Consider the following 26,675-nt stretch of genomic DNA (forward strand, 5'->3'; position numbering starts at 1 on the left):
ATATCCGTACCACAAAAGCAGAGGTCCTCCAACTTATCATAGAGCACATAGGCTTTCTGGTGAAGAGAGGCCTCATTTCAGATATTTGAATTTGGTAATGTACACAGGTTTCAGAATTTTCTTCAGATGAAATGCATTCTGAAGTGATCTCGGTCTCTCTGTCTCTCTCTCTCTCTCCCTCTCACATACACAAACTCCTTAATTTTCCTAAAAAAAAAAAAAAAGGATCTATAGTATTGATAAAATGATCATAATTTAACTTTCTGTAGTAGGAGGGCCCAGAACAATCAATATTTAATTCCGTGACAAAGAGAGAAACTATGGAAAAGAAAACCCAATGGCTATGAAAACAGAGATCTAAAAATTTAATGATTTAAAAATAGCTCTACATATAAAATGGTGAAGAGAATAATACAGATTGAACGTTTTGGTTTTGAAAACGTGAAATGTCACCACTTCACTTAGGACAAGTCTGTCATCTGCTAAGAAATACACACCATACAATTGAAATCTACAAGGACACACTAACTTCCTCAAGTGTTAATGTCCAGCAACCCCCTTTCTCCCTACCCATTTCCTCGTCACACGACGACACAGCTTTTAATCTTCCGTTGGCAGCATAGAGCATTGAGAATCACAAATAGTGGTTGTTTTGAAAAGCACCTTCCATATTTATTTCCATTGATGCTTTATCACACTAAAATCGTGCATTCCTCTTAAATCATTTCCTGTTCCGGTAATTTGGTTGTTTAAAACAAAGCAAGCTTAATTTGGTCAAGGCATATATTGCAAAAGAAAATACGTTTCCAAGTAAGCCGGAATAAAATAATTTCTATGGACCCTTTAAAAGACTGTAGAAAACACGCTTCTTGAGTTGGCAATGCTTGGATACATTTACCCACCAGGTAGGGTGCATTCCACTCACCAGGGATACATCTGATGGCTGTGGTGACCCCTCTGTGTCTACACCAGCAGTTATAAGGATGGACTAAGGCCTAGATGCTGTGACTCAGTTGGTGATGGGGTGAATATACAAGGTCATCAGCCACACAGAGTTGTGAAGATCAGATGCATCGTCTGCAGCTGCTGGAAGTGTTGGGTCTGTACCCTGTGAGTTTTAAGAAGGGTGAGAGACCAAGGACATGGCCTGGTGGCTCTAAGGGGCAGTGACCAAGGAACTGGCCAGTTTCCCTCAGGTAATAAGGGAATGTGAAGAGTCAGAAAGTTCTGCTCAGCACTGGCTGATGGAATCATCCCTTCTTTTTGTGAACTATCTCAGTCTGATGCATCTTCATGGATTCCTGCTTCAAATAATGTGGTTTTTTTCTTTTTTCTTTTTTTGCTTTGTTTTTTTACAACTCTAAAAACATTCTTTGGAAAACCTCATGGTTGAATCACTCACAAATGCAGAAGATCAAATAGCCTCGGGGAAACAAGTGTTATCCTTTAATTGTAGCTTCCTCTCAATGTTGGAACAACCCAGTCCCAGCTATGGACATGGCCTCCTAACACAGTACACAGGTCTCTCCTCTCTCCAGCACCTGAAATCTTGGAGCTTGGATTAGCATATATTTCTGAAACTTGCTTTCCAAGAGGGCTTTTCCAACTGGAATGGGAGCATTTTGCCATAATGTGTTCCAGACAGACAATTTTGAAAGAGGCTTCAAAACAAGAATAAAACATACCATGTCTTATGAGATGGTGTGTGGGAGGTGAACACTTGCAAATACACTAGATTTGGGTGTGCCAGGCTCAGAATAATCACTAGTACACATAGAACAATATTACAACCAGTCAATACATTTTCAAAAAAACCCCAAATGCAGCATTAGGAGGTGCCGACTAAGGTGCTTCTTAATTCATGTTGTTGTTGTTGTTTTTTAATGGAATGTATCAGACAAACATCTACAAACAAACATGAATGCAAAGTGATACACAGCACTGGACAAGTTTCTGTACAACTTATGTCTTAGATACTTATATGCATACATAAGAACCACACAGGGAAGAAAAATTTCCCTCTCCAGCTCCCTGAATTTCTGAAAGTTGTCTAACTCATAAAATGTTAAAATATTTCATTTCCATATAAAATATATACAAAAATAGATCATATTTACAAAAACCAGACAGTATTTCCAGTTTTGCTTAGTAACAGTTCACTCAGTTCCCTCCTCCTCCCCTTCCTCTCAGAAAGTTGCCATCTCCAGCAAAGAGCGCTTGAAGAGCTGGGCGTTTCTGGACAGGTCTGTAACTTGGTGGACCATCTCCTGCAGGGCGGTAGTGCTGGGGTAATGCAGGGCCGCCATCTTGGTGGCCATCACTATTGTCTTGAGCTGTTCACAGAGCTGGTTGCTGGAGTTCATGACTTTGTTGCGAATGTCCTGGGCAGACACCTGCCTCGTCAGCGTGTCTCCGATGAACACCAGTTTGTGTGCGCTGAGGATGACAAACTTGCTGTGTGCCACGAAGATCCGCGGTGGCTGGGCCGAGCTGACACAGCTGAAGAGGGCGTCGATGGCATTGAGGAGGGAGATGAAATGGGTCTCACACTGGTCGTAGTAGAAGCAGAGCAGCTGCCGATCCTGAGCACCCGCACCACTGTTTGTGGCTGGGAGGCTCTGAGAGGGCTTCCACTTGGAGATGTCATTCTCCACCGGCTTTGTAATTTCTTGTTCCAACAGCTGGAACTGACTCAGCTGAAAAGAAGACAAAAGCAGGTTTCATTAAGGGGAAGGCATTGCAATGGAAACCACCCTGGATGGAAACAAAAGACAGGGGGTTCAATCCCTGGTAAGGGTCAGACGCCTATAGGCTGGGAGGCCTCGTCTAGTCACCTTGCTTCCCCAGCTGTGCCAGTGGCTCTGGGGAAAGGTGACCTCTGAGGAATCCTCCTGCTCAAACTTGGTACGACTGGACCACCAGTCTCTTCTGCCTCTGGCTGGAAGGCAGCTTAGGGTGTAAACCCTACCCTTGTCCCCTATACCTTTAGGAAGGTTAAGTGGGTTAATATTTAAAAAGTGCTCAGAAGAGTGTCTGGTAGATCCAGGGCCCTGTGTGAATGTTGATTACATGTTGAGTGGCTGCAAGGGGAAATCAAATGTAGGGGTTTTTTTGTCACTTAAATCACCCACGGTTTGTCCTTCTTGGGGAAAGCCTTGGCTCTCTGAGAGAAGCTTAGGCGGAGTAACGATTCATGATTATTGTGTTTCTCCTACTCTTTCTGCCAAGATGTACAGATATATTATACTCCAGCACTAGAGACGCCTAATGCAGACACACTTAGGGAGAAGAACACAGCTAAGGAGACCTGTACGCTAACTGTGCATCACGGTGGTAACAGCCCCAGTGCTGTTAAAAGGGCCTTGGGTAAAGTGGGGTTAGCTTTCTTGGTTTTCTCATTTTCTCCAGCTGGTATATTATTTAAGTTGCAATTGAAATACTTTCTAGCTATTCTTCCAAGATTCCAAAGAGATCTCTCTTTTGTAGGTAAGGACTATTTACGACCTAACTTTAGGACTTGGTTAAACTCTCGTCCTGGTGTAGGAATGAATCAGAGCAGTGATGACCTCATCCAGCTTCTCCCCCAAGAAATGCACAGCCAGCTTGCCCACGGAATCTGCTTACTTCTTAGGAATCACTATGGTTTCAGCAAATTCCCTAAACCCCCACTATCTTCCTTGGTCAAATGCCAATGCAAACATAAACAGATACAGGGTGATGTTCTGAGGCTTTTAATAATGAATTCTATTTTACATAGCTGAGGCTTTTGCAAACATGTTCATCAATATGCTCTCTCATTTAGAAGGGGGGATACTTTTCTGAGTTTTGAGAACTAACTGAAGTTCAGGAGGTTACAAGACTTGCCTAAGGTTACACAGTTGATCAGAAAGCAAGGACTAGAACCCAGGTTTCCCAAAGACTGCATGGCATTTCAGGTCACTTCTCTTAAGAAGGATTATAAATCTTCGATCCATTTCATTTTTTAAAAATGCCCTTATCCTAGTAGTACCCATCATTATCTGACTTACTTTTGAATGTATGCATCTCCCCCAAGGTCCTAGGTAAAATGGTTAGGGTGTATTTTAAAAACACCGAGTCCTACCTTCTTGCCCTTAGATTGGACCATGCATGGCCAAGACATAGGTTGTGTTGCTGGGAAACAGGTAGAGACAGGTGGAGAGACTGCGGTTGGGGAGAAAGACAGTATGAGGTTCAGACTTGCCTAGGAGTTGGATGAACCGCAGAAGAAAGCTGCCATCCGCGGAGGAGGCAGAGGTCTAATGCCATCTCTAGAAAGAATTCAAGTGGCCATTTATAGGATCTGCAAAGAGGCAGAGGGCACTAGTTGAGCGGGTAGGTGGAGGAAATGTCAGAAAATAGGAGAGAATGAAGCAGACATAGAGAGACTCAAAGGAAGTTATACAGTCCTAGTTTTCATGAGCGTGACTGTATCTTCCTTTTCTGTGCTTTAATTCCCTGTGGATGGCCTCAATATAAACCCCATTTGTTTGGGCAAGCTTAAGTGGGCCTTGTGTCTTGAGACCGAAAGTCTTAACCCAAATAGTCCTAATATGCTATATATTAATTGACTTAGCCTTGAAAAATTGTCATTTGGATGTAATCCAGGTGTGCCCAGCTGTACTAGCAAGGCCTTACGCCTTCTCTCTGTCCCTATGCCCTATTGTATGCCCTGGGGCTTATTTATGCCAGCATACTGATAGGATCCAAATCAGAGTCTTTTGAAGTTGTACTTTCTCTGCTAGGTGGGAAACCTGGTCACCACCCAGGAGTGTTTGTTCGAATTGAACTGACCTGGTGGTGTTCCAGCTGCATCTTGTTCTGCTTGATGATATTCTCTTTCTCTAGCAGCTCCTTCTGTTGCCGCTCAAACTCCTCCTTACCCTGTCATTGTTCAAAAAAAGAACACGTTACGTCACTGCTCCCATTCACGCATGCTAATGCTTTCACTGACAAGCACATACGTACTCTTTCATTTTCCACCACTCTGGCCACTTTTGAATGCCCAATTAGGCCCTGAGAACCCCAGATGGGGGTGGCAGGCTCCTTGGCCAGACATCTAGAGTCGCTGTGGAGGGCGAGGTGGAAAACCACAGCAAGGGGTGCCTTGCTCTCTGCTGTTTTACCCTTTTTAGGCAGCTTCCCATGATCCACTTCAAACCTCCTTAAGAAGTCCTGTTTTTCTTGGTTCTTCTTTGACAGATTATATGTGAACCCCTAGATCTCCAAACGCAAGTCTCAATGTGGTCTGCATTTCACTTCCAGTGTTTGTGAATCACTTATATCTCCCTCCTCCAAGATGCAGAGTTGGATGACCAGTGAGGTGCATGTTAAATTCCTCCCTCTCCCCCTCCCTCTGCCCTTCCTAAGCACCAGGTGGCTCTGTTGACATTCCCCTTCTCTCTTGAGTAGTTTAATAATTTTCAGTATCATTCATGGTTCTCAGTCAAATTAAAAATTCAGATAGTAAGCCAATTCTAAATGATGGATGTTGGTAGAGTGTCTTAATCCCTCAAAATGGAAGGGTAAGCTGTTAGGGTACCAGGGCAACTCGGAACTTGGTGGAAATTCCTCCTGTGGGAGGCAGGCTGTGATGGCAGTTTTCCTAATGCCAGGTAAGCTCTAGGCCAATTTCAAATGCCCAGTTGCAGCCAGGTGCCATCCTGGTTGTAATCCCAGTGGCTAAGGAGGCTGAGGCAGGAGGATTGCAAGTTCAAAGCCAGTCTCAGCAACTTCGTGAGACTGTCTCAAAATAAAAAATAAAAAAGGACTGGGGATGTAGCTCAGTGGTAAAGCACCCCTGGGTTCAATACTCAGTACCAACAAAACCAAATGAAATAACCTCGAATGCCCATTCATCTTCTAGGTAAGTCTGAGGTGGGGTCGAGCATCTCTGTGAATAATTAAACACACCCTCCACCCTCACACAAACACACCATAGATTCTAGAAGGGACTATAGAAATTCTCTGTTTAAAGGGGTTTCAATTTTTTTTAACAGTGAATACTTTTTTCCCCAAATAAATATTTATGAAACTGTATCAAAAAATACAAAGAGAAATAGAGTTGGTATGATTATCAGAAGACCTGCAGTCCTATTTGGAGACGCATATCAGTGGGATCTAATCTAGTCCTGTAGGTCATTCATTTTACAAATGACATTAAGGCCCAGGGAGGTTAAAAAATTGGGCATGCAATTAGTGTCAGAGAAAGATCGGATCAGGAAGTCTGAACACTCCCATCCAACATTCTTTTTTGGGGAGTGGGGTACAGGGATTGAACTCAGGGCACTTGACCACTGAGCCACATCCCCAGTCCTATTTTTTGCATTTTATTTAGAGACAGGGTCTCACTGAGTTAGTGCCTTACTTTTGCAGAGGCTGGCTTTGAACTCACAATCCTCCTGCCTCAGCCTCCCAAGCCGCAGGGATTCCGGGCGTGCGCCACGGAGCTTGGTTCCATCCCGCATTCTTTCTGCTGTACAACAGTCCTCCAGTTTTCAAACCAATTGGATAAACACGAATCACATTTGCTCCTTTGGTAACCCAGCGTAACGACCTTGCAGCCTTAGTCCCAGGCTGCCTGTACGCGATTGCAGGTGGTTCATGAGTTCGGTTTCCTTACCTGAAGGTGGACGTAATCATAATCATCCATCCAGCTCCTTTCGGAGCCATCACTGCTGCTACAGTCAGGAGGCTGGTCCTTTCCCAGGGTGGGGGGCAGTGGCTTGCTGTGGGCCTGGGCCTTGCCATCACCAGGATGCAGCAGCTGCACTGGGGAGCCAGAGTGTGGATACTCTGCAGAGTTCATGATGCTGTCGGGCCCGTTCTTCAAAAGGGAACTTCCGGGGCCTGGTCTGAAGAGGGTCTCTGCGTTGGTGTTGATGGTGGTGGTCAGCTGCTTGGCATCGTCGGGCACGGTCTTGGCCACCATCACAAACCTGTCCAGATCATCGCATTTGTTTTGAGGCTTATTGATGGCCAGGACATTCAGGGACCAGCTGCACTCATTCAGGTCATGGCTGGTCTGGCTTAGAATCTGGTGGGAGTCTTCCACTCTTTGGAGCTCTCGCTTCATCTTGTGGTGGAGGACCAGTTCTGGGAGGTAGGAGGCATTGGCTACCGCCCCCTTGGCAAAATGGAGGTACTCCCTCAGAAACAGCTCCACCTTGTCCACCGCGGTGCGGATCGCATTGATGTGTCTCTCCATGTACCTGTAGCACCGCCAGTCGGTGGTGACCAGCGCCATCAGGCTGCAGACTCCCACCTCCAGGGCCTGCTGGAGCCGATGGAGCCTCTCGATGGCTGTGTCCGGATCCAGTAAGAGCCTTTTGTCCTGAGATGGGGAGACCGACAAGGAGGACTCCTTGGAGGAGGTGGAGGAGGTGGACATGTTGCTCCGGGTGCTGCCCGTGCTGGAGAAGGACAACCGGTTGATGCCGTCTACCACGTCCCGAGAGCCCTTAGCATCCGGCGCGTTGTGCAGAGGGACATCATAAACACCGTCTCTTTCTTCGGGGTTTGCTTTCTCGCCGGTTTCTGCTGGTGGCTCCAGAAACTGAACTCCCCGGGGGACGTCATATGCGTCGTTCTGAATGGCCAGGGCCTGTCCCAGCTGCGGGGGCGGGCGGTGCAGGGAAAGGCTTTGGTGCCTTCGCGCCACGGCTTCCGCTGCGCCAGGGGCATCGCAGGTGTATTTCATGAGAAGGTCCTTCCCCACGGGCTTGGTGCTGTTTGGGGGGATGTCATACACCCCCTCGGGTCTGATGTCTGGCCTTGCAGTTTGCTTCACCAGAGGCGGGAAGTCATATTCCTTTTCCCTATGCCCAGCTTCGTCCCGGCACGTGGAGGGTGGAATGGCATAGACCTGTAAAGTGAGGAAAAGGCAAAACTCTGTTCGCTTGGCTCATGGGAGCATCAAGAAATGGACGGCCGTGGAAACTGCCCAGAATTCTCAGGCCCGCCTGCCGGCTCCGCTCCCTGCATCCCTTGCTGGGTATTTCCCACGATGCTGCTGTCCTCACTTGGACAGAGGCATCCATTCCCTGGTCTCAGTGCTGACTCGTCTGTGGAGCCCTCCTGGTCCACAGGCCCTGAGTTGCTTGCCCCTGGGCCCCAGTCCTGGTATCCCTCCCAGCTGACCCACGCCGTGGGGCTGATGATACACTAACATGCTGGCCGAGGGTCAGATGATCGCGGTCTCTTCCTGGTCCCCCTGGTCATCACACAACTGGGTGACTCTGGCAAGCCCCCCGAGTGGCCTGAGGCACAGTTCCCTTATCTGTGAAGCAGGGATACCTGGAATTCCAGTGCAGGTGCACCCCAAAGGGCAACTCCTACCTGTGCACTGCATAAGCTGCAGTCTATAAAGATGAGACCTATTAAACCTTGCCAGTCTGAACTGATTATCTTCCCTTCCAGTCTCCTCTCCTTATTGTTTTCCGCATTTTTAAGGGAGCTTCTAAGTGTGGAACCCCCGATGTCATCTTTAATTATTGCCCTGCCCACAGTCCCTCTTTCCTTCTTTCCTTCCTTTCTTCCCTCACCCAACTCGATTTTCCCCTTTTGGGTCTGCCCTTCTTGTTTTATCCTAATGAACTCACACACACACACACACACACACACACACACACACACACGTCTTGCGGGCTGTTGTGTGTGTGCAGCCTACTCACCCCTTTAGTGGGAGGGATGTCATACACCCCCTGAGGTTTTATCTCTCCCACCGGAACTGAGAACACAGGGCCTTTCACAGAAGAGGGAGGGATGTCATATACCTGAAGAGAAACGCTTGAGTCACCAGGATGGAAATGTCCTGTATTGATCATTTTTTATGCTGCTGTTATTATGGGTTTATTTCCAGGTCGGGTACAGGCTTGATCTTTGGTAGCATTCCATGACATATGGGGCCAGTGGAATTTTTCTTTAGCCACATTGTGCTCTTGGACTTGGGTTGAATATGCACGCAAACTTAAGTGAAATAGCTACACTCTCTAAACTTGAAATTATGATTTGAAATTTGTCCTACCTGAAATGAACTGATAAACTGATAAAGCAACATGAGCTTTCTCAGGAAAAAACTAAGATTTCCTCCTAAGGCAAATCCAGAAAACATAATTTAAAAAACATTGGTTAAGATTGCTCCGAGGCAGACAACCCAAACAAAGCTTCAGGTAAAATGTACATAATTTGTGAATTTCCTTGGCTGAAAGAATGCTACCCCCCATAGCTGCTCCTTCCTGGTGACCACATTCCTGGCACGTACCCCTTGAGTCGTGTGGGAAGGAGGGACATCGTAGACGTCCTTGTGGCACCAGGGTGGGTCCTCGTACACATAGCCGTGGGCTGTCCTCACGGGCGTGATCACCTGTGGGCAGGAACACACAAAGGGGTGAGATTCTAAACCGAGTCCTCCGCAGGGCTCCTGAACTCCCAACCACTTAGCCCTCCTCTCTCCCTTGAAAGAGAAAAAAGAAAGGCAGGGAAGAAAGGAGGAAGAGAGAAAAGGAAAGAGACAATAAGACACCAGGTCAGGAAACTTTTAAATCTCTCCCGGATTCCAAATCATATTGGCAGATCCTGGAAATCTCTATTCTCCTCAAGGTAACAAAATCATCTCCAAGTTCATCACGTAATCTCAATTCCCAATATATACTTGAAGGGAGGTTCAAGTTCTGATGAAAGTCTTTCCTGATCACTTTGGAGAGACCCAAGGCACAGCATGCAGAATTTATTTTTTGGGGGGGGGGCTCTAAAACTTTTGTAAAGTAAATAATGTAAATAGTTTGGCCACTTAAAATTCCTTTCATACCCCTTCCCAGCATGCCTCTTCATCTGACATTATTATTATGATTATAACTAAAATTCCATGGGTCAAGAGACCAAAAAGCCAAGGCTCAACAGTGTGGCCCTTAGAACTTCTAGAGCTTTTTAATTTAACTTATGAAGGAGAGGAAAACAGGGTCCCTCAGTACACACATGGATTGGTTTCAGGACCCCTCGCAGATAGAAAAATGATGGATGCTCAAGTCCCTTATATAAAATGCTAAATAATTGGCATAGAACCTGTGTTCATCATCCGGTATACCTTAAATCACCTCTAGATGACTTAAAGTACCTAATAAATGCAAATGCTACGTCAATAGTTGTTATGCTGACTTGTTAGGGACTAATGACAAGAGTCTAAACATGTTCAGTACAGATACAATTTTTTTTCCTGAATATTTTTGATTTGCAGCTGGTTGACTCCTCAGACACCTAACCTGGGAAGCAGGTCTGACATTGATTCAGGGAGCCACCACCAACAGAGTGCAGGTCTCATGACCTCTGATCTTTCATCATTTTCCCATTTCCACCAGGAAAGCAAACATCCCTGACAGTTTCTGTGTCCAAGGGATGTTACAAATCAAACACACTCATCACAACTCTGCCATCTGGAGCAGTGCCAAAAAATGAATCTCTCAATCTCCTATTTTTATACTACATACTGCATTGATATCCCAAGTTGGGATAGAAGCATTATTTGGGTAGAAGCATTATTTGAACTGAATTCATTCTGAAATATATTTAATCCTCTCAGGGCTTCTAAGTTGCCAGGGTCTTGTTTTTGCCCAACCCCCACACCCAGAATCATGAACAGTGTCCACTTTTAAGCATTGCCCGTGACGTCTTGGGGAACAGACATTGCAAATTAGGAAGAGTTGGTTGTTCCCCAGGAAACCCTCACTCTTTTTCCTTTCTCCAATGTGAAAACTGGCGTCAGGCTGCCTACAAACTATGTGAAAAATGCTCCAAGTCTGTCTTAGGCTGAAATGGGTGGAACACAGCCAAATGTACCAATACCCTTCTCCCTGGGGGCTCAAAAATACCAGAGTTCAATTTTTAAAATCCCTGGTGCTTACAACTGATTATTTCTTGCTGTGAAGGTATCAGAGATTAGTATGCAGTTAACATTTCCATTAAGTCTCTCTGCTCACTTGGGTTTAAAAAGGAACCTATTGCTGTAAGCTTTTTTGGCATGGAGCAAACAGAACCATTTTATACAGTGGCCACTGAATTGTGGACAGCAAAACTTCCCCTTTAAAGCAGACTGCCCTTTGCTAAAGCAAAACATACTGTGGTTCTTTGCATAGCTACAGATTTAGCTATCTACCCCTCTAGATTGTGCTCACCATTGTCCAGGAGAGAAATGAAGATTTTTCTCCCAATCTTCTCATCAGCTCCTCTATTATAAAGCCTCGTTTGGCTTCCTAACAGAACCTGCTCACGTCGCAGCTTTCTTGGGTCTAAAAGTTTCTAAGAGTGGATTCTCTCCAAGCTTGCCCATTTTGGAATAATGCTAATGGACAACCAAGGCTGGTTATGTGGGAGTCCAGCTGGATGTTCATTTTTTTCTTTAATAAAAGGGAGGGGATGGCGCTGGTGTCTGAAAATGGTATGAAATATGAACACAGGGCATGACCCTCAGAAGGGGTCACGGACGAAGCCAGTCCTCGCCTCTGCAGACCTTCCCTGGCTGAGTGTGTGCATGCTTCTCCGCACTTAGCATTTCACTTCCTGACAAATGTCACAGAACCCCAACTTGCTCTCCTTTTCTCATTTAGAGGATGCCTGTGGTCATCTGGTTTTGAAAAACGTCGCATTCCAAACCAGTCATTTTCCTTGTTTATGCATTCAAAGAAACAGATGGTGAAAACCACAGGGGGGGAAGGCCAACAGAACAGCACAGCCCCTGGTTCCAGCTGCCCGATGGTACAATCTGATTCACACTGGTCCACAGTGGCATCTAAGTGGGACCAGCGTTTCCTCATCTGGTCGGACACGGCCGGGATATTTAGTGATTCGCGTTGCGCCATCTGAAAGATCCAAGCGCTGAATGTCTACTTTTGGACATTCTCTGCCTGGACCACTGGGGTCCCTCTGGTGCCAACTGTGTGTTCTCTTCTCAGAGCGAAGTGCTGACGGAGCTGTCCCTTACAAAGTCTCCAGTTTTGTGGTTCATTAAGGCTTTTTCTTCCTGCTTGACTGGAATACACAAAAACCTTCCTACTCTCCCTCCATCTCCCAGAACTACTGAACCTTAGCCTGAGCGGCGCACCCATGTCTGGTGAAGGGAACCTCCAGTTTGGGAGAATGTGCCTGGGCATTTGTGGGGTCAGGTAGGAGTCGCTACACAGCATTTTAGAGCTACCCGTCTCAATGAAATGAAGTCAGGTTTTTCATTTCCTTTTTCTCTTGTGTGTTTTTCTTCTCTGCATTCCTTTCATGCTACGTATTTATTTATAGTTACAAGGGCTTAGCCTTAGGAATTACAAACTGACCTCTTAATTCGTTCGTGTTGCCTCAAAGGGGGCTAAATTGTGAGGTTCCCTGTGGCCTTAGGATCAAATGCTACTGCAATTGCTTCCCTGATTACCGGGGCAGAGAATTTACACTTTCAGATGTGCGTTTTTTTTGTCTCTGCCTCAATGAGGAATCCAACCTTGCTGAGAGGTTAGGACCATTATTGTCAACTAACAGGAGAGTCCCAAGAAAGAGACTTTGGGAAGAACTAAGAAGCAGAGAAGAGGAGCAGACCGCAAGCATTTTTTTTTATATTATTAACTCATGAATAGTACATATTCAATGTGATATTTTCATGCATGAGTATAATATGGTGTGTATTGACTGTAAGCATTTAGAAAAGGAAGAGTTCTAATTTAATAAATATCCAAGGTCAGGCCCTGGAAAGGTAGGATCAAAAGACCAAAGACTGGGGTTATGTTAGTTCTCTAATCTGTTTCCATAAAAACAAGGAAACAACCTCAGCTTGTTGGTGAAAACACTCTAATGGTGTTTGCTTCATGCCATTTTGAGCCTCAGGTCCTGGCTGTATGAGCTGGTTTTGGAGATGTTTTGAATAGAGTTGGCCCTCTGTATCCTTATGTTCTGCACCCTTGGAGTCAACCAACCTTGGATCAAGAATATATGAAAAAGAAAGTCCATCTGTACTGAATATGTGTGAATGCTTTATTAAGTCTTTATTGCCTTAACAACACAGTATAACTATTTACATAGCATTTACCCCGTATGAGGAACTATAAGTCACCTAGAGATAGGTTATATGTAAATATCTAGCATTATCTATAAGGAACTCAAGCACCTGTGGATTTTATAAGCTTAAGGGTCCTGAAACCAATCCCCAGAGTTCAGAGCGATGACTGTACTTTCATGTCTCAGATTTTGAAAGCCATGCATACTGATATTTGTAGGAGAGAGGTTGTGTTTGGATAGTGGGGGCCTGGGGTACCCTGGGCAACAAAGTGTTTGAGAGATAGCAGGTTGGAAGGGAAGTCGGTCGGGTTCCTCACTGATGTGTCCGTGTTTTATCAGCCTGGGCTTGTACTCCCAGCAGAGCAAGGGCCCTGTACTTGGATGCTTGCAGGGCCCAGCAAATAGAGCGTAGGGCAGAAACAGATGGGTTTTTGTGTTGGGGAAACAACTCACATCCTACTAAAGGAGGCAGTTATGCCTCTGTTCCTGCCTACTGTTGTCCTAGCTTTCAAAATTTCAGAAGCCAGAAATCTGGATTTTTATGCGAGATCTGGTTTTCAGAATTGGTTCAAATATTAAAACGGTGTCATGGCCAGATTAAACCTATCTCTGGCCCCAGGCTGCCACTCTTCATCTTCGCCTTCATCTAGGTATTTCTGCCTTCCTTCCTCAGGACCTTGAAAGCCCCAAGGGCAGAGCCCCAAGCTCTCACCAATTCCGTCCCTTGGCTAGACTCCATCTTTCTCCCATGCCCTGCACTGCCATTCCTCTGAGCTTTGATTCATTCTGAATCTTTGTGTAGGATTCTCTTCATTCTTTCTGAATATTAAAATTTTACTCTATTTTCGAGGCCAAGTGGAATGCCTGTCTCCCATGAAGCCTTTCCCAGATTGATCGACTCTCTCCCCTGGAGCTCCCTGGGTAAGTAATACACACATCTCTGACTGTACTCCCACTTGGGATTTGACCATTTCAGTACAGCTCTTCTCTTAGCATTTTAGAATCAGAGACCATTTTTATCCAGTTAGATATAAACACCAGGGCTTACCACTGTGCCTTGAATATACTAGATCTTAGATAAATATATCCACTGAACGCATGAATGAATCAAAGGAAAACACAAGGCTTTTCTTAAGCAAGATGGTGGGGCTAGAGAGGATGCTGAACAGTGGCTGCCTGTTAGAATACACTGGGTACCCAAGTAAGCCAGTTCTAGGTCAGGGACAGTGGGATTAAGGGTAGAACCCTGTCCTATCAGTGAAGGAGCCAAGACAGTAGATGGAAGGGGAGGTAAGGATGAGAAATCAGAAACCATGGGAGGACGCACCTCATGAGAGGCCAAGGAGGGCCTGCAGATGGTTCTCTTCCCCTCAGTTGGGCTTGCATGTGACATGAACACTTGGGTTCTTCCCAGTCAAGCCAGAAACACAAAGGGGAGTGTTTTGGAAAAAGGAAACCCCAACAAACCCTGCTTCCTGCCTTGACATTAGAAAGGAAATGCAATTTAAAGGAATAGGCATCATGCTTGCTATAGTTCTGAGAACATATGACAGCCTCATGTCACAAGAAGCTGGGTACCAATGACCTCAGTCCCATGGGGACTTTGGTTCACTGGAAGAATTAGATCTGAAGGAGAATGGGGGACAGTGTAAGCAGGACTCAGTCAGAGCTAGATCCAACGCCTGGCTTTACTCTTAGCAGCAATGAGAACCCAACCCACAAACTTATTCATGCCAAGCCCGTTTTCTCATTAGTCAAATAGAAACAATAATACTTACCTCCTAGGCTATTATGAGTTTTAAATGGGATCAAGTACATAAGGTTCCTGGTATTAAGTAAATCCTTAACCTCAGCTATCGTTATGGTAATTGTCACCTACTTTATACAGGTTGAACATTTGAACTTTGCCTTCCAGATATCATGGGACTTGGTAATTTAGACTAATCATTCTGCTGAAGACAATTTAAAAAATGTAAAGATAGAGGAAAAAATTTTTGCAGTGCTGGAGATAGCATGCCAGACAAATGGTCTACCACTGAGCCACAACCCAGATCCCCAAGTATTCTTAGGAGCAGCAGCGTTAGAAGATAGTAAAGAATTACTAGGTCAAAATTTGAAGAAGAAATTCATGGTGGCAAGGCATTTTTGTTTTTTTTTGTTTTTTGCCTGTGGGCATCTGCTGGCCTGAAGCAGGGGTCTGAGAAGCTATGTTGTGTTTCTTCTGGTCTTTTGCAAGGAGGGGGACCAAGCCAGGGACCAAGCCAGGACACCAAGCCAGGGACCGTGCTGAATCATCCCCATTTGGGGCTGGAACCCTAAGGACACAGCATCCAAAGGCAAGAATTCTCTGGAAGTAAGCCCACCCCTGCCCAGGTGGTGTGGCCAGGCTTCAGGTCATGAGGGTTGCCCAGAACACCTAGAAGCATGGAATTAGATTTATGTGTGCTTATGAGGCTGACAGAAGAAAATGGAATCCTCTTTGGAGATTGAGAACATTTTCATAGGCCTCAAATCATTTTTACAAATTAAAACAAAAAATAACAATGTCCAACACACAATCAAAGATAACCAGGAACACAGGAGACCAGATAATAGGGATAGAACAAACAACAGACAATTCTTGCTTGCTACATGATAAGGAGTTTGTATCTCAGTAATCACGAATCTCAAGGCTGTTTGCTTTCAAAATGTTTCTTGATTAAACCATAAAAGAAAACAAAATTTAATCATTCTTCAAGTCAGACAGAAAGAAGTTAATCTTCACAAATGCATGAAGGGTTGAAAGTGAGGTCTGAGGGGCACTAGGAATTTCAAATCAAAGCAATAAATGACAAGAGACTTTGGTCCTTGATAAGCATTTGTAGATTTACTTGGGTTATTATTTTATAGTGCTCATATTCATGCCACTATTTTCACAGTTATCGCCATCAAAGTTTAAGATACGCCAGTGGAAAACCCCAGGGGAAAATGTGCTCTGAGACAAAACCATTTACCCAGGAGAAAGATGGCGAGGCTCACACTCAGAATGCCGTTGAAATTCTCGTCAGATGATGCCTTTCCAGTGGAAAACCACAAGCTTCCTCTGTCAACAGGATCTCACCAACAACCAGGACACATACCATCTCCCTGGAATGTGTAGAAGAAAAGCATTTTCTCCTGAAGACAACCTCTGCTCACATGGAGTCACTTGTGCCAGAGTCTCAGCAAGTCTACTTAAGGGCACGTCTTGCTCCGGCGTCCACTTCACCTCCCGAGTGCAGAACTGGCTGGGTGCCTGGGGTCTGGGCAGCACAGCAGCAGCAGGGGCCATGAGGTTAGGAAAACTTTAGCTTCTAGGTTGCAGCTGCCAGCTCAATGGAGCCCTGGGGGAGACTGAACCCTAGCAGCCTTCGGCCATTCACAAAGGCAAATCCCCCTCACTCCCAGGAATACTCAATGCCGCCATGTTTCGCTGTACCTCCTCCTGATGCAATGGCTCATCTACTTATCACAGCTTCTCATCTCTTTTCTCCAACACTCTTCCATTTCAACTCCTTCCCTCCTTTCACAAGATGGTAGCAGCCAGAAGGAAGAACAAATTAGTGGAAGCTAACAATATTGATCTCACAGAACTAGAGAGTAGTGTTGACCACAGGCTGGGAAGGGTTGAGAGACTGGGACTGGGAGGATGCCGGGAAGATGGTTAATGACTACTAGGGTGCAGCTGGATGGGAAGAATAATTTCTAATGTTCTATAGCACAGTAAGGTAACTGTGGTTGACAATTAATTATGTATTATTGTTTTTCTTTTTTGGTACTGGGGATTGAACCCAGGGGCACTTAACCACTGAGTCACATCCCCAGCCATTTAAATTTTTTTTTTTTATTTAGAGACAGGGTCTCACTAAATTGCTGAGGCTGGCTTTGAACTTGTGATCCTCCTGCCTCAGCCTCCCACGCTGCTGGAATTACAGGTGTGCACCACCATGCCCAGCAATTAATTATATATTTCAAAATGGCTTGTAGAGATGATTTCAAATGCTCCCAGCACAAAGAAATAATAAGTGTTTGAGCTGACGGATATGCCAGTTATACTGATTTGATCAATGCACACTGCATACAAAAAGTGAATTAGTGCACTGTACCCCATGAGTATGTACAATTTTTATAGGGGAAGAGTGGACAAAAGATGCAGAGATGGGATGAGAGTGATATAGCAGACTTCAGTAGCATTGCTCTAGTGTCTTGATAGTTCCACTTCATCTTTGTGCATATCAAAAAATGAAAAAAATATAACCTGGTATAATTTTAGCAAAATTAAAAAAAATAATAAGGAATCCCATTTAGAAAAGTTTTCTTCCCATAGAATCATGGTACATAAAAATTAGAACAGTTACAACCTAACTTTTGTAACCATTCTAGTTTTGTCACTAGTCTCTGTGTCCCATGTTTCTCTACATCCAAATCTCTACAATTCAAAGCAACAGGAAGACTGGCTGGTCTTGTGCAATCCTGTCTTTGATATTTAGCAAATGCCTCCATTACTAGCCAGTGGAGCTTGCTCATGGATCCAGCAAAACCAGAATGTGGTATCCAGCTGCTGGGGTTTGGCCTTCTGGCCTGGTCAGGAACTGGGCAACCCAAGTAGGGCTCAGGAAATACAATGTGTAATTGATGAAAGGTTAAAACATGCCGTTGTGCCATATACTGATTACAGCATGCATTTTTAGCCTTGTCCTTCATGGGACCTGAGATTGTCTAAATTCACAAGTATGTTTCACTGATTAGCAGTCTATTTGCTTTTTCTTGGCATATGTGGAAAGTCAAATCAGACTGCTTCCTGTCTACCTCTAACCACACCCCCACCCCTGGCTCTCTGATTTATTTATACTATCTCTCTTTGGGTTTTATACATAAGCAAGAATATTTAGATTTCCAAAACTGCCTATTAGAAATGCCCTTACGAAGCATTAATGGAGCCACCACAGTATTTATTAGGTTTTATAATAACGTCGTTGTCTTAAATGAACTACTTGACCCCTTCCCTTTAAAGAAAGCCCTAGAAGAGAAACATCACCATGATCATTGCCTGCCCATTAGGACTGGGAACTAATTTTTAGAAACTGCCGATTTACAGAGGTTCGTCTGTTTAAAATCCAAGATTACTACTTGCTTTTCTATGACCAGAGGAAAAGCCACATGTTGCCTAGACTGGATTTATTAATTCTCTATAAATTCTCTCTGCCCAGCTTGGGTGTAGCAGTGAGCTCATTTATTTACTTGCATAGCAACGATATAATGAAAACTGAGTCTGGCCTTAAAAATACATCCTCCCCAGCCACGTCCATGGTTAACCCTTCCTAGGGCTGCTCTTGTGCTCTTGAAGATTCTTTTCCTCTATTTTGGGGAGGTGATTTGCTTTCCTTCAAAGACATGTGGATGCCTGGTTTTATGCTAGAGCTGAGGCATCTGCTAGTCACGTTTAAATCCCAGCCAGCCTCTTTCCCCCAGTGAGGAAAAAGTTGCTACTGAAAGCCTGCAAGTGGAACGGGGCTCCTGGGTCACTTTCGTCAGATGCAGCATTGTGTGGCAAACACTCCGTGGAAACAGTGCCCTGATTGTTAGGCCCCCAGCCATCCCCATGCTGCTTTCCGGAAGCTCTTCATGTGGCAAGTGCTAAAGCAATATTTAGTTGTGGAGTGACCAAGCACCCAGGAGCAGCTAGAAGCATTTAACGTGAAAGAATATGCTGGGAAGTGACGTCTGGGCTCAAGCGGTCGAGGTCTCTCTCAGGACAAAGCTGAATACAGCCTGTGACCGCTGGATACAAAAAAGCCATTTTAAAAATATCCTAATGGACTGAAATGCTCTTTTGAATGAACACTAGAAAGGCACATGCATTGGGGCTCTTTTGATGTCCAAATAAATTCAACGGGACACTGAGCACTAAATCTAGATTTTGAAACGGATTTCAGAAAGATGCATACAGAGTGCCTTGAGGGGAGTGTGGTTATGGAAAGGAGGTAAGGGATGAGAATTTGGGGACCCAAATAACTGTTGGTATTGAGACCTCTCGGGGCAGATGCACGGCTGATGGAGCAAATGCTCAGAGAGCAGAACTAAGTGCCAGCTCCAAAGCTGGCTGTTGTGTCAAGAGGCCGAGAGCCGTAAAGGGCCTCTGCCAAGTCCAGGAGGGTTAGATGGGGGAAATGGCAGAAATCCCTAAGTCCCAGGATGACATGCTTTCTTAGCTCTTGATCTCTGGAAGTTTCCCTGGGTACAGGACCCCGGGGCCGCTGCAGCCTGATCCTCCCTGGCTAGGTACACCCTGACCCTCCCGTGTCCCTGCCTGCTCTTGCGGTGTTTGGGAACAGCTCTGCCATCTGAAGGACACTGTGTTTCTGAATGGAAAGGTGGGCTGGACCCTAAAGGAATGGTAGGAAGGACGTGAAAAATCTTAGGAGTCAAGCTGAATTTTTTTTGGAAAGGCTCATGAGTTCAGGTCATTTTATAAAACTTTTCAAGTGATTCTGGGACAGAATCAGATAAGGATGTATGGATCATAAAATGTTAGCCAAGGCCATCTGAGTAAACCCAGCATGGCTTGCCATTTCGCAGTTGGAGGAACTAAAGGTATGGGGAGCTTCTGCAGGCTGTAATAACAAGTGAATGGGGACCTCATTTTGCTGGGTGCTTTCCTCCGTGCCCTGTTGCTACACCAGAACACACACTAGACACTCACTAGACAGTCACCGCTTTCTAAATTTCACAAACACTCTCAGAGAAAGTTACTTCCATCTCTGCGAAACACAACTTGGAAACTAGGTATTGTGATTTTGGGGGTGTCCTTTCATAAACCAGCCGCTTCAAGGAGATTTCACTACGTCTGATTAAACGAAGTAATTCATTTGGAGAAACTCGAAGTCATCTGAGAAGATGTTGTTTCCATATGGTAGAAAAAGCAAACATAGACATGTTCTCAGTGGTATCCCAGCCCTGACATTCCCCAAGTGACCCACCTAGGACTTCTGGATCAGTCAGTTCTCAAACTGACCCCTGAAGCTGGCGGGCAGAAACTTCCACATGCCTCAAGTCTACTCTCTGGATCTGAGGTGAGAACCTTCTGTAGCAACTTTAATTTCTCCTGGCCAACAGAATGCTTTTCAATGCCCAGGATTCTGGAGAGCTGGAATTGCTAATGAAGTGTCTAAATATGTCCTCTTAGTATAGGGCTTGGCGACACCTACCACTAGTTAGGATGTTAAAATCATTAGTGTTGGAATCAGACAGACATGGATTCAGACATCAATCCTGCCTCTTGCTAGAAGCAGCAAGTTAACTTCAGCAGTTAACTTCCTTCTGAGCTCTCAGAATCTTCCTCTAAAAAGGGAAGACTGTAATGCACCTCACAAAGCTGATGAGAAGATCAGATGATATCATGTGTATAATGTCCCTAACATGGAGCGAAGGCTCAGAGGCATTTTAAGGTCACACCTATACTCTAGTTCTGAAACCATCTTGCAGGACAACGTGGGAGACTTGAGTAACTAACAACACGGCTAAAGGTCACATAGTCAATTGCTGGCAAATTTGGAAACAAAAATGATTCCCATACGTAACTGGTTTAAGCATACCATGCTTTAAGAAGACCAAATATCTGACTGGCACTGACTAATGAATATCACAGGTGCACACCTGTAATCCCAGCTAACAGGGAGGTGGAGGCAGAAGGCTGGGCCACTTAGCAAGACCCCGTCTCAAAAAAAAAAAAAAAGCAAAAAGGGCTGGGCATGTAGCTCAGTGGTACAGTTCCCTAATACAAAAAAGAAAAAAAAATAAATAAATAAATAAATAAAAAAGAAAACAATAGTATAAGAATTATTCAAATAAATCAGATGTCACTATGGCATTGCTAAATGCTTCCTTGCCTCCAAAATGGGTGTATTGTGGAGAACCTTTAAAGAGTGGCCTCCTCAGGTCTCTTCTAATGTCACTAGAGTCACATCCTGTCCTACATGTGTCCCACAGGTACTCTTTATCCAGGTGTGGCATATCTCTCCAGACATTACCTTGAAAACAAGGTTCTTTAGAACCAAGTGCTTTAGATTTCTGATGTTTCTCTATTTCTGCGTTTTGCACAATGCACTCAGACAAGTCTGCTTTAAAAGATGTGTTCAACCAATATTAAGTCTCAGCTTTATCATTGAGCAAAAGAAGCAGATTCATTCTTTACTTCGCAAATCGAGCGTCAACCACTCAGTCAGATATCATACTGTGGGTGGTGTCTTACTCCTCACTGTGATAGGCCTGGTCACTTGGCATGTAGTCATTCAAGAAGGAAGATTAGCCTCTATTTGCCTCGGTTGGGGTTTGTCAGGTGTTACGAATGCACTCTTAGAAACAGGCATTATCTATGAGCTTTAGGACAAAGTGCAACTGAGTTTGAAGCTTTTGGCCTTGACCAAACAAGAAAGACCTTTGTCCAGTCCTAACACGGTGTTAGACCATCTCATCCCACTGGCGTGGGTGGCTTGTCTGGGGAGGAACCCTTCTCTTCTTCAGCATGAGGTCATGGTTTGCTTTTGACTGCACAAGGACCTCCAATTTTATGTAAGATTTAAAATGCATCTCAATTCTTCAGGGAAGAAAGTTTAGATGAAATTTGAGTTCTCTGCACAGCCCCTGCAATCTGTGTACGGAGGAAAAAAATTTTTCCAACTGGGTTTATCTTTACATAGAAATGTACAATGCTGGAACCGTAGTTGTACTTTACTGAGTTTATAGGCAGAGAAACTGAAGGTGCCCTCTGCCCTGGAAGTATTTTTTGAGCTCTGTGTGTGTAGGCAGGGAACAGAAGAAAGTGAGATGAAGTCAGAGTTTATCTTCTCCAGGAGTTGTTACTTCCTCTAAATCTATTTTTTACTTGTTAGTGGACAAATCCTACTGCTTAATATATATGGCAGTTAATTGGCTGGTATCTGAGTGTTGCTCTGGGCAACCAGATTTCACAGTGCCTCCAATTTCAATAAGGGAAGTTCTTGTTCCTTAGCCAATGGTTTGGGTGTCTGTGTGTGTGCATGGGAGTCTGTGTGTAATCTGTGATGACTCAGTGTCTAAGAAGGTACAGACATTGTAACTAATGTATTTCTGATTCTTATATTACCTTTCAGGAATGAGCTTAGGAGACCTGGCTAACACCTTTGAATCATTTCCTGGCAACATTTGTTTGTGTCCTATTTTGGAAGGCAGGAAATACTCCATAAAGATGATGCCATGGAGTCCTGGTAAATCTTTGTAATGCTTGAATTTTCGGTGTGTCCTCTCAAAGCAGCCTTTGCCTCTGTCTAGGCCACCAAACACAATAGCAGGCCATTGCATTTTTTAATGATTCCATGAGCTGCCTTGAGAACAGTGAAGTGTTCTGTACATTTTGGGACCAGAGAGGAGGAAAAGAGCTGCTGGGTTGCAGAGGGAAAGTTGCAGAGAGGAGATGAACGTGACAAGGGTTTTAAAGGATGCGTAGGAGTTCACAGGTAGAATAGCTGGGTAGGGCATTCTAGGTAAACCACACCAAATGCAAAGGAAGATCTGAGGCTCAGAAGAAAAAAATATTTTTCCAATTTAAGTATTTTTTCTCTTTAAGTGACTATAAAAAAGACTCAACCAATCTGGCTGTGTATATAGGGAAAAAATGCATAAAATACATCCCCTCAGACAACCCTGACCTTACATCAATTGTACTTTGCTGGTACAATTGTTTGAAGAAGCTGGGTAGTGACTTTCTCAAAGGTCCCTCTGGTAGGAAACCACAGTATATAATCTGATGTGTGTCATACCATGTGATAAAGAGTTGGAGGCTGAGATCTGCATGTGTCACAGCGGGTGGGTGATATGGCCTGAACCACCTTCCCACCTACGCTTGCAGATTAGCTTAAATTTAATACTTGACACTATTTACCTTGCTGGTTCATTCTTGTTGGCCACTGTGTGCTGATACTTTGCTAGGTGACCAGCCCCTGCCTTTTGACCCCAAACTGATCTTCAGAAGGAGGCAAAGTGAATCTAATTCCACCAGTTAGAATTAAAACAACAGGTTCATGGAAAAATCAGAGAAACACATATAACTCCCTATGTAGATCAAGCATGAAATGTGAAATGGGTACACTCTGGTTCAATTTTACTGATCTCTGAAGCTGAAAAATGAGGGTATTTTATACTCTTGTCAGCATTTTCATTTAAGGGCATGTAGAGGCTCCAATCTAAACCGAATACCAAGATTAGGTAGAATTTTTTTCTTTTAAAAGATTGAAAACTTTTTTTCTTTTTTTGTAAACCAACTTTTCAAATGACTGGACTCTCATTTAATTTAGAATTGCCTATGAGTTCCTGGCAATCACGATGCATATTTAGAAATTTTTGCAAAGTGAGAAAAATCTAACTTACAAATTGTTTTCAAATGTAATGGAATAGTCATGAGCCCTAAATATAACAATTAATGAGGCTGACATGATGCTATGTCCTAGACATTTGTCTAAATGTTTATTTCTACTTTGCAGTTTTTGCATTTCATGTTTTGGAGACAAAAATTTATTTTATCTACTCCTTTTTCTTCTTATTTTTATTTTGTTTAAATCAGTTCTTAAACATTCTTGGAGGCCCTGGGCACTCTGCCCACAAGGCCTAAGGGATAAAATGGCACTGATTACAAAACCCAGAGTGAAAAGGACCAATGAAATTAAGTAAAGGTGTCAGCGTTATGATCTTCAGATAACTTGGGGAGTTCTTTTCCACACTCCACAGAATTCCTGCAGAACCTTGTGCTCAAAGGACACAGCATATATACTAGCAATTAGGTGTACGTTCAGTATCTGCAAAGAAGCACGAGACTGACACAGTTTAAGAAGAACTCTGAGAAAAGGGAGGGGGACTCATTTTTAGGTCCCTGCTCTGCTCAGCACTGTGCCCAGGGCTTTCTGGGTATCATCCCATTGACTTCTCACAACAGCCCCTTGAGATAAACACGATTATGCCCATTTTACAGATGAAGGAACCAAAGCTGAGGAAAAGAAGAAACACAGCCAGGAGTGGGGACCCACCCTAGCGAGACCCAGGCTCCTCCTTAGCACTCACGCTGCCCTGTGCGTCATGAAAGGTGGGATGACAGGACTTCCCCTCTCCCACTCCACACTGATGTAATGAGGGATGAATGTGGGGGGATGCAGGAGGGCGGGTAGGGTCTGGGGTTTCCCACAGAGCCACGCTGCAGGGGCAGAAGGCAGAATTCATTGTCTTTTTTTTTTTTTTTTTTCCCTTCAGTGATTCATTGGTACAAAAAACTGTGGTGGGTAAAACTTCTGAAGCCCACGGTCTGTGGCAACACTGAGGGAATTTTGAACTATGGAAAGTCCCGCATCTCAATCAGATTGGAACCTATCCAAGCTCCTGTGTCCTCCCTTTATAGTGTTTCTCAAAGTGTAGTCCTGGGCCACCCCCCACAGAACAATGCAAGGAGTACCATACAGTGCAGATTCCTGGGCCCCCACCTACACCCACCGCCTGGATGGGGCTCTCTGAGGGGAAGGGCCTGGAATCTGCACTTGAACCCACCTCCCCCACCTCTCTGGGTGACTCTATGTTCACTGACATTTTGAAGTGATATTTGTGTGATTCAAAACAAGATGCCAGCTAGGCAGGGTGGTGCACGCTGTAATCCCTGTGACTAGGAAGGCTGAAGCAGAAGGATCACAAGTTTGAGGCCAGCCTCAGCAACTTAGCAAGGCCCTGAGCAACTTAGTGGAACTCTGCCTCAAAATAAAAAAATAAAAAGGGCTGGGGATCTAGCTCAGTGGTAAAGTGCCTCCGGGTTCAATCCCCAGTACAAAGGAAAAACAAAGCAAAACAAGATTCCACTGCGTACTCATTTTCTTGTTGAATGACTCTTACGGACCATGGCTTAAGCTACGAGGAACAACTAGTTCTAGGTTTATCACCATTTCACAGATGGGAAGTTAGAAGAAAAAAATGAGCCAGTGAGCAAGGTTAATGTTAAAAGAGAAAATAAGCAAACTGCTTTATTAGCAAGTTAGTCAAACAACTGAAATAAGACCTCTAAAGCAAAGCAAAGCAGAAGGAAAAACCGCACCTGATCCCCAGGGCAAGGAGATGACCCTTGGGGCCTTGACCAAAGCCACCCCCTGAGAAGGCACAAGGACAGGGAGGATGCTGGCAGAAGGTTTTTAAGGCAGCTCCTTTTACCTGGAAGGTGAAGATCACCTCTTAGCTGCTGAACTTTCCCTACTAGGAGAGGAAAGAAGAGAGGGAGGGAGGGAGGAGGTCGGGGGTGGGACGGCAGGAAGGAAAGAGGGAAAGGAGGAGAGGAAGGAAAAGAAAGGGGAGAGAATTAGAGGAAGAGGTGCGGGGAGAAGGAGAGAGAAGGAGGCAGAGTGGGGGCGGGAAGGGAAGGGAGCAGAGGTCAGCTCACCCCTGGGTGGTGGGAGCCGTGGTCTCTGCGACAGTGTGTGGGGTCAGGCATCCTGAAGATCCAGGGACACTGAGCTGCTTCAGGGGGAGGTCAGGGCATCTCAGGGGTGCTTGGTATTTGGCAGGGATGAAGCCAGGACCTCTCCTCCCGCCCTTCCTGTCCTGGCCACCATCTCATCCCAGCGCCCAAGTGCACGGGGCTCCTGCGCATTCCGCAGGCATCAGCTCCCCCTGTCCCTGAAGGGCTGGCTGGCGGAGGTCCCTTTCATGAGCTGAAGTGCTGGTACAGGACCCCCTACCTTTGGCTAAACACACAACGTTCCACCGAATGTAGAATTAACAAAACAGCAGCACATGGAGTGAGTGCCGGAGAGTCAGCCCAGCCCCGTGGCCCCTGGACATCAACCCAAGGGAAGGCGAGTCACAGCCTCTAGCCTTGGAGAGGCCGCACACCCTGGAGAAATCACGCGCAGTCATGGCGCATGCAAAGAGAAGCCTGAGCTCTCGGACCTCTCAGACTTGGAACTCAAAAGGTTGAGTCTAAAAAGGAAAACACGTCACCTTCCTGCCAAGATAAACTGTGATGAAAGTTCGGGTCCATCACCTTTGAAGCACTTCCCGTCCTGGCCTCGCCGTCTGCCTCCAACCAGCTCCGAGGATGGAGAGCTATTTTTAAGGTGCAAGCAACCAAGACTAAGAATGAGAGAAGCTAGTTATTTATAGTCACACCTTTCAACTGTTCTTTTTCCTGAGAGAGAGAGAGAGAGACACACACACACACACACACACACATGCCAGACCTGGCTTTTCCTTTGCATCCCAAATCACTGGGGCCAGAAGGACTTGGAAAGGTCAAGGTCCTCTGTGGCCCTGGCCATTGATCGAGGTCCTGGGGAATGCAAATGGGAAGTCAGGCACCAGCGTCCTCGAGAATTCCTCCTCGAGGACGCACACTCAGATCTCGTGCGCTTGAGAAGTGTTTTGTCAGAACATACTTTTTGCATCAAAGGTGCTTAGAAAATGCATCCGTGGTTCTGTTATCTAGAGGAAGTGCGAAATGAATCCAACCCAATCACGCTATGCACATGCATAAATATACCTCTGTGAAGTCCACCTCTATGGATATGCACAGCAGCAGTCAACAATAAATAAACGGATGAATGGAAAGA

The 26,675-nt window shown here is 45.0% G+C and overlaps 1 protein-coding gene across 2 annotated transcripts in view; it reads right to left on the reverse strand.

Annotated features, from left to right (window-relative positions):
• Positions 1-350: 350 nt before the first annotated feature.
• NEDD9 (neural precursor cell expressed, developmentally down-regulated 9) overlaps positions 351-26,675 on the reverse strand; it is a 177,121-nt gene continuing 150,796 nt past the window's right edge. For both annotated transcript variants that reach the window (XM_079147908.1, XM_079147907.1), the window contains 5 exons: positions 9,281-9,382; positions 8,691-8,792; positions 6,641-7,882; positions 4,813-4,902; positions 351-2,696 (listed from right to left, as the gene is read on the reverse strand). In XM_079147908.1, coding sequence (XP_079004034.1) covers positions 2,187-2,696; positions 4,813-4,902; positions 6,641-7,882; positions 8,691-8,792; positions 9,281-9,382 — 2,046 coding nt within the window. In that variant the 3' untranslated portion in view covers positions 351-2,186. The remainder of the gene's footprint in view (positions 2,697-4,812; positions 4,903-6,640; positions 7,883-8,690; positions 8,793-9,280; positions 9,383-26,675) is intronic.

The sequence above is a fragment of the Sciurus vulgaris genome, assembly GCF_902686455.1.
Source record: "Sciurus vulgaris genome assembly, chromosome: 7".
NCBI lineage: Eukaryota > Metazoa > Chordata > Mammalia > Rodentia > Sciuridae > Sciurus > Sciurus vulgaris.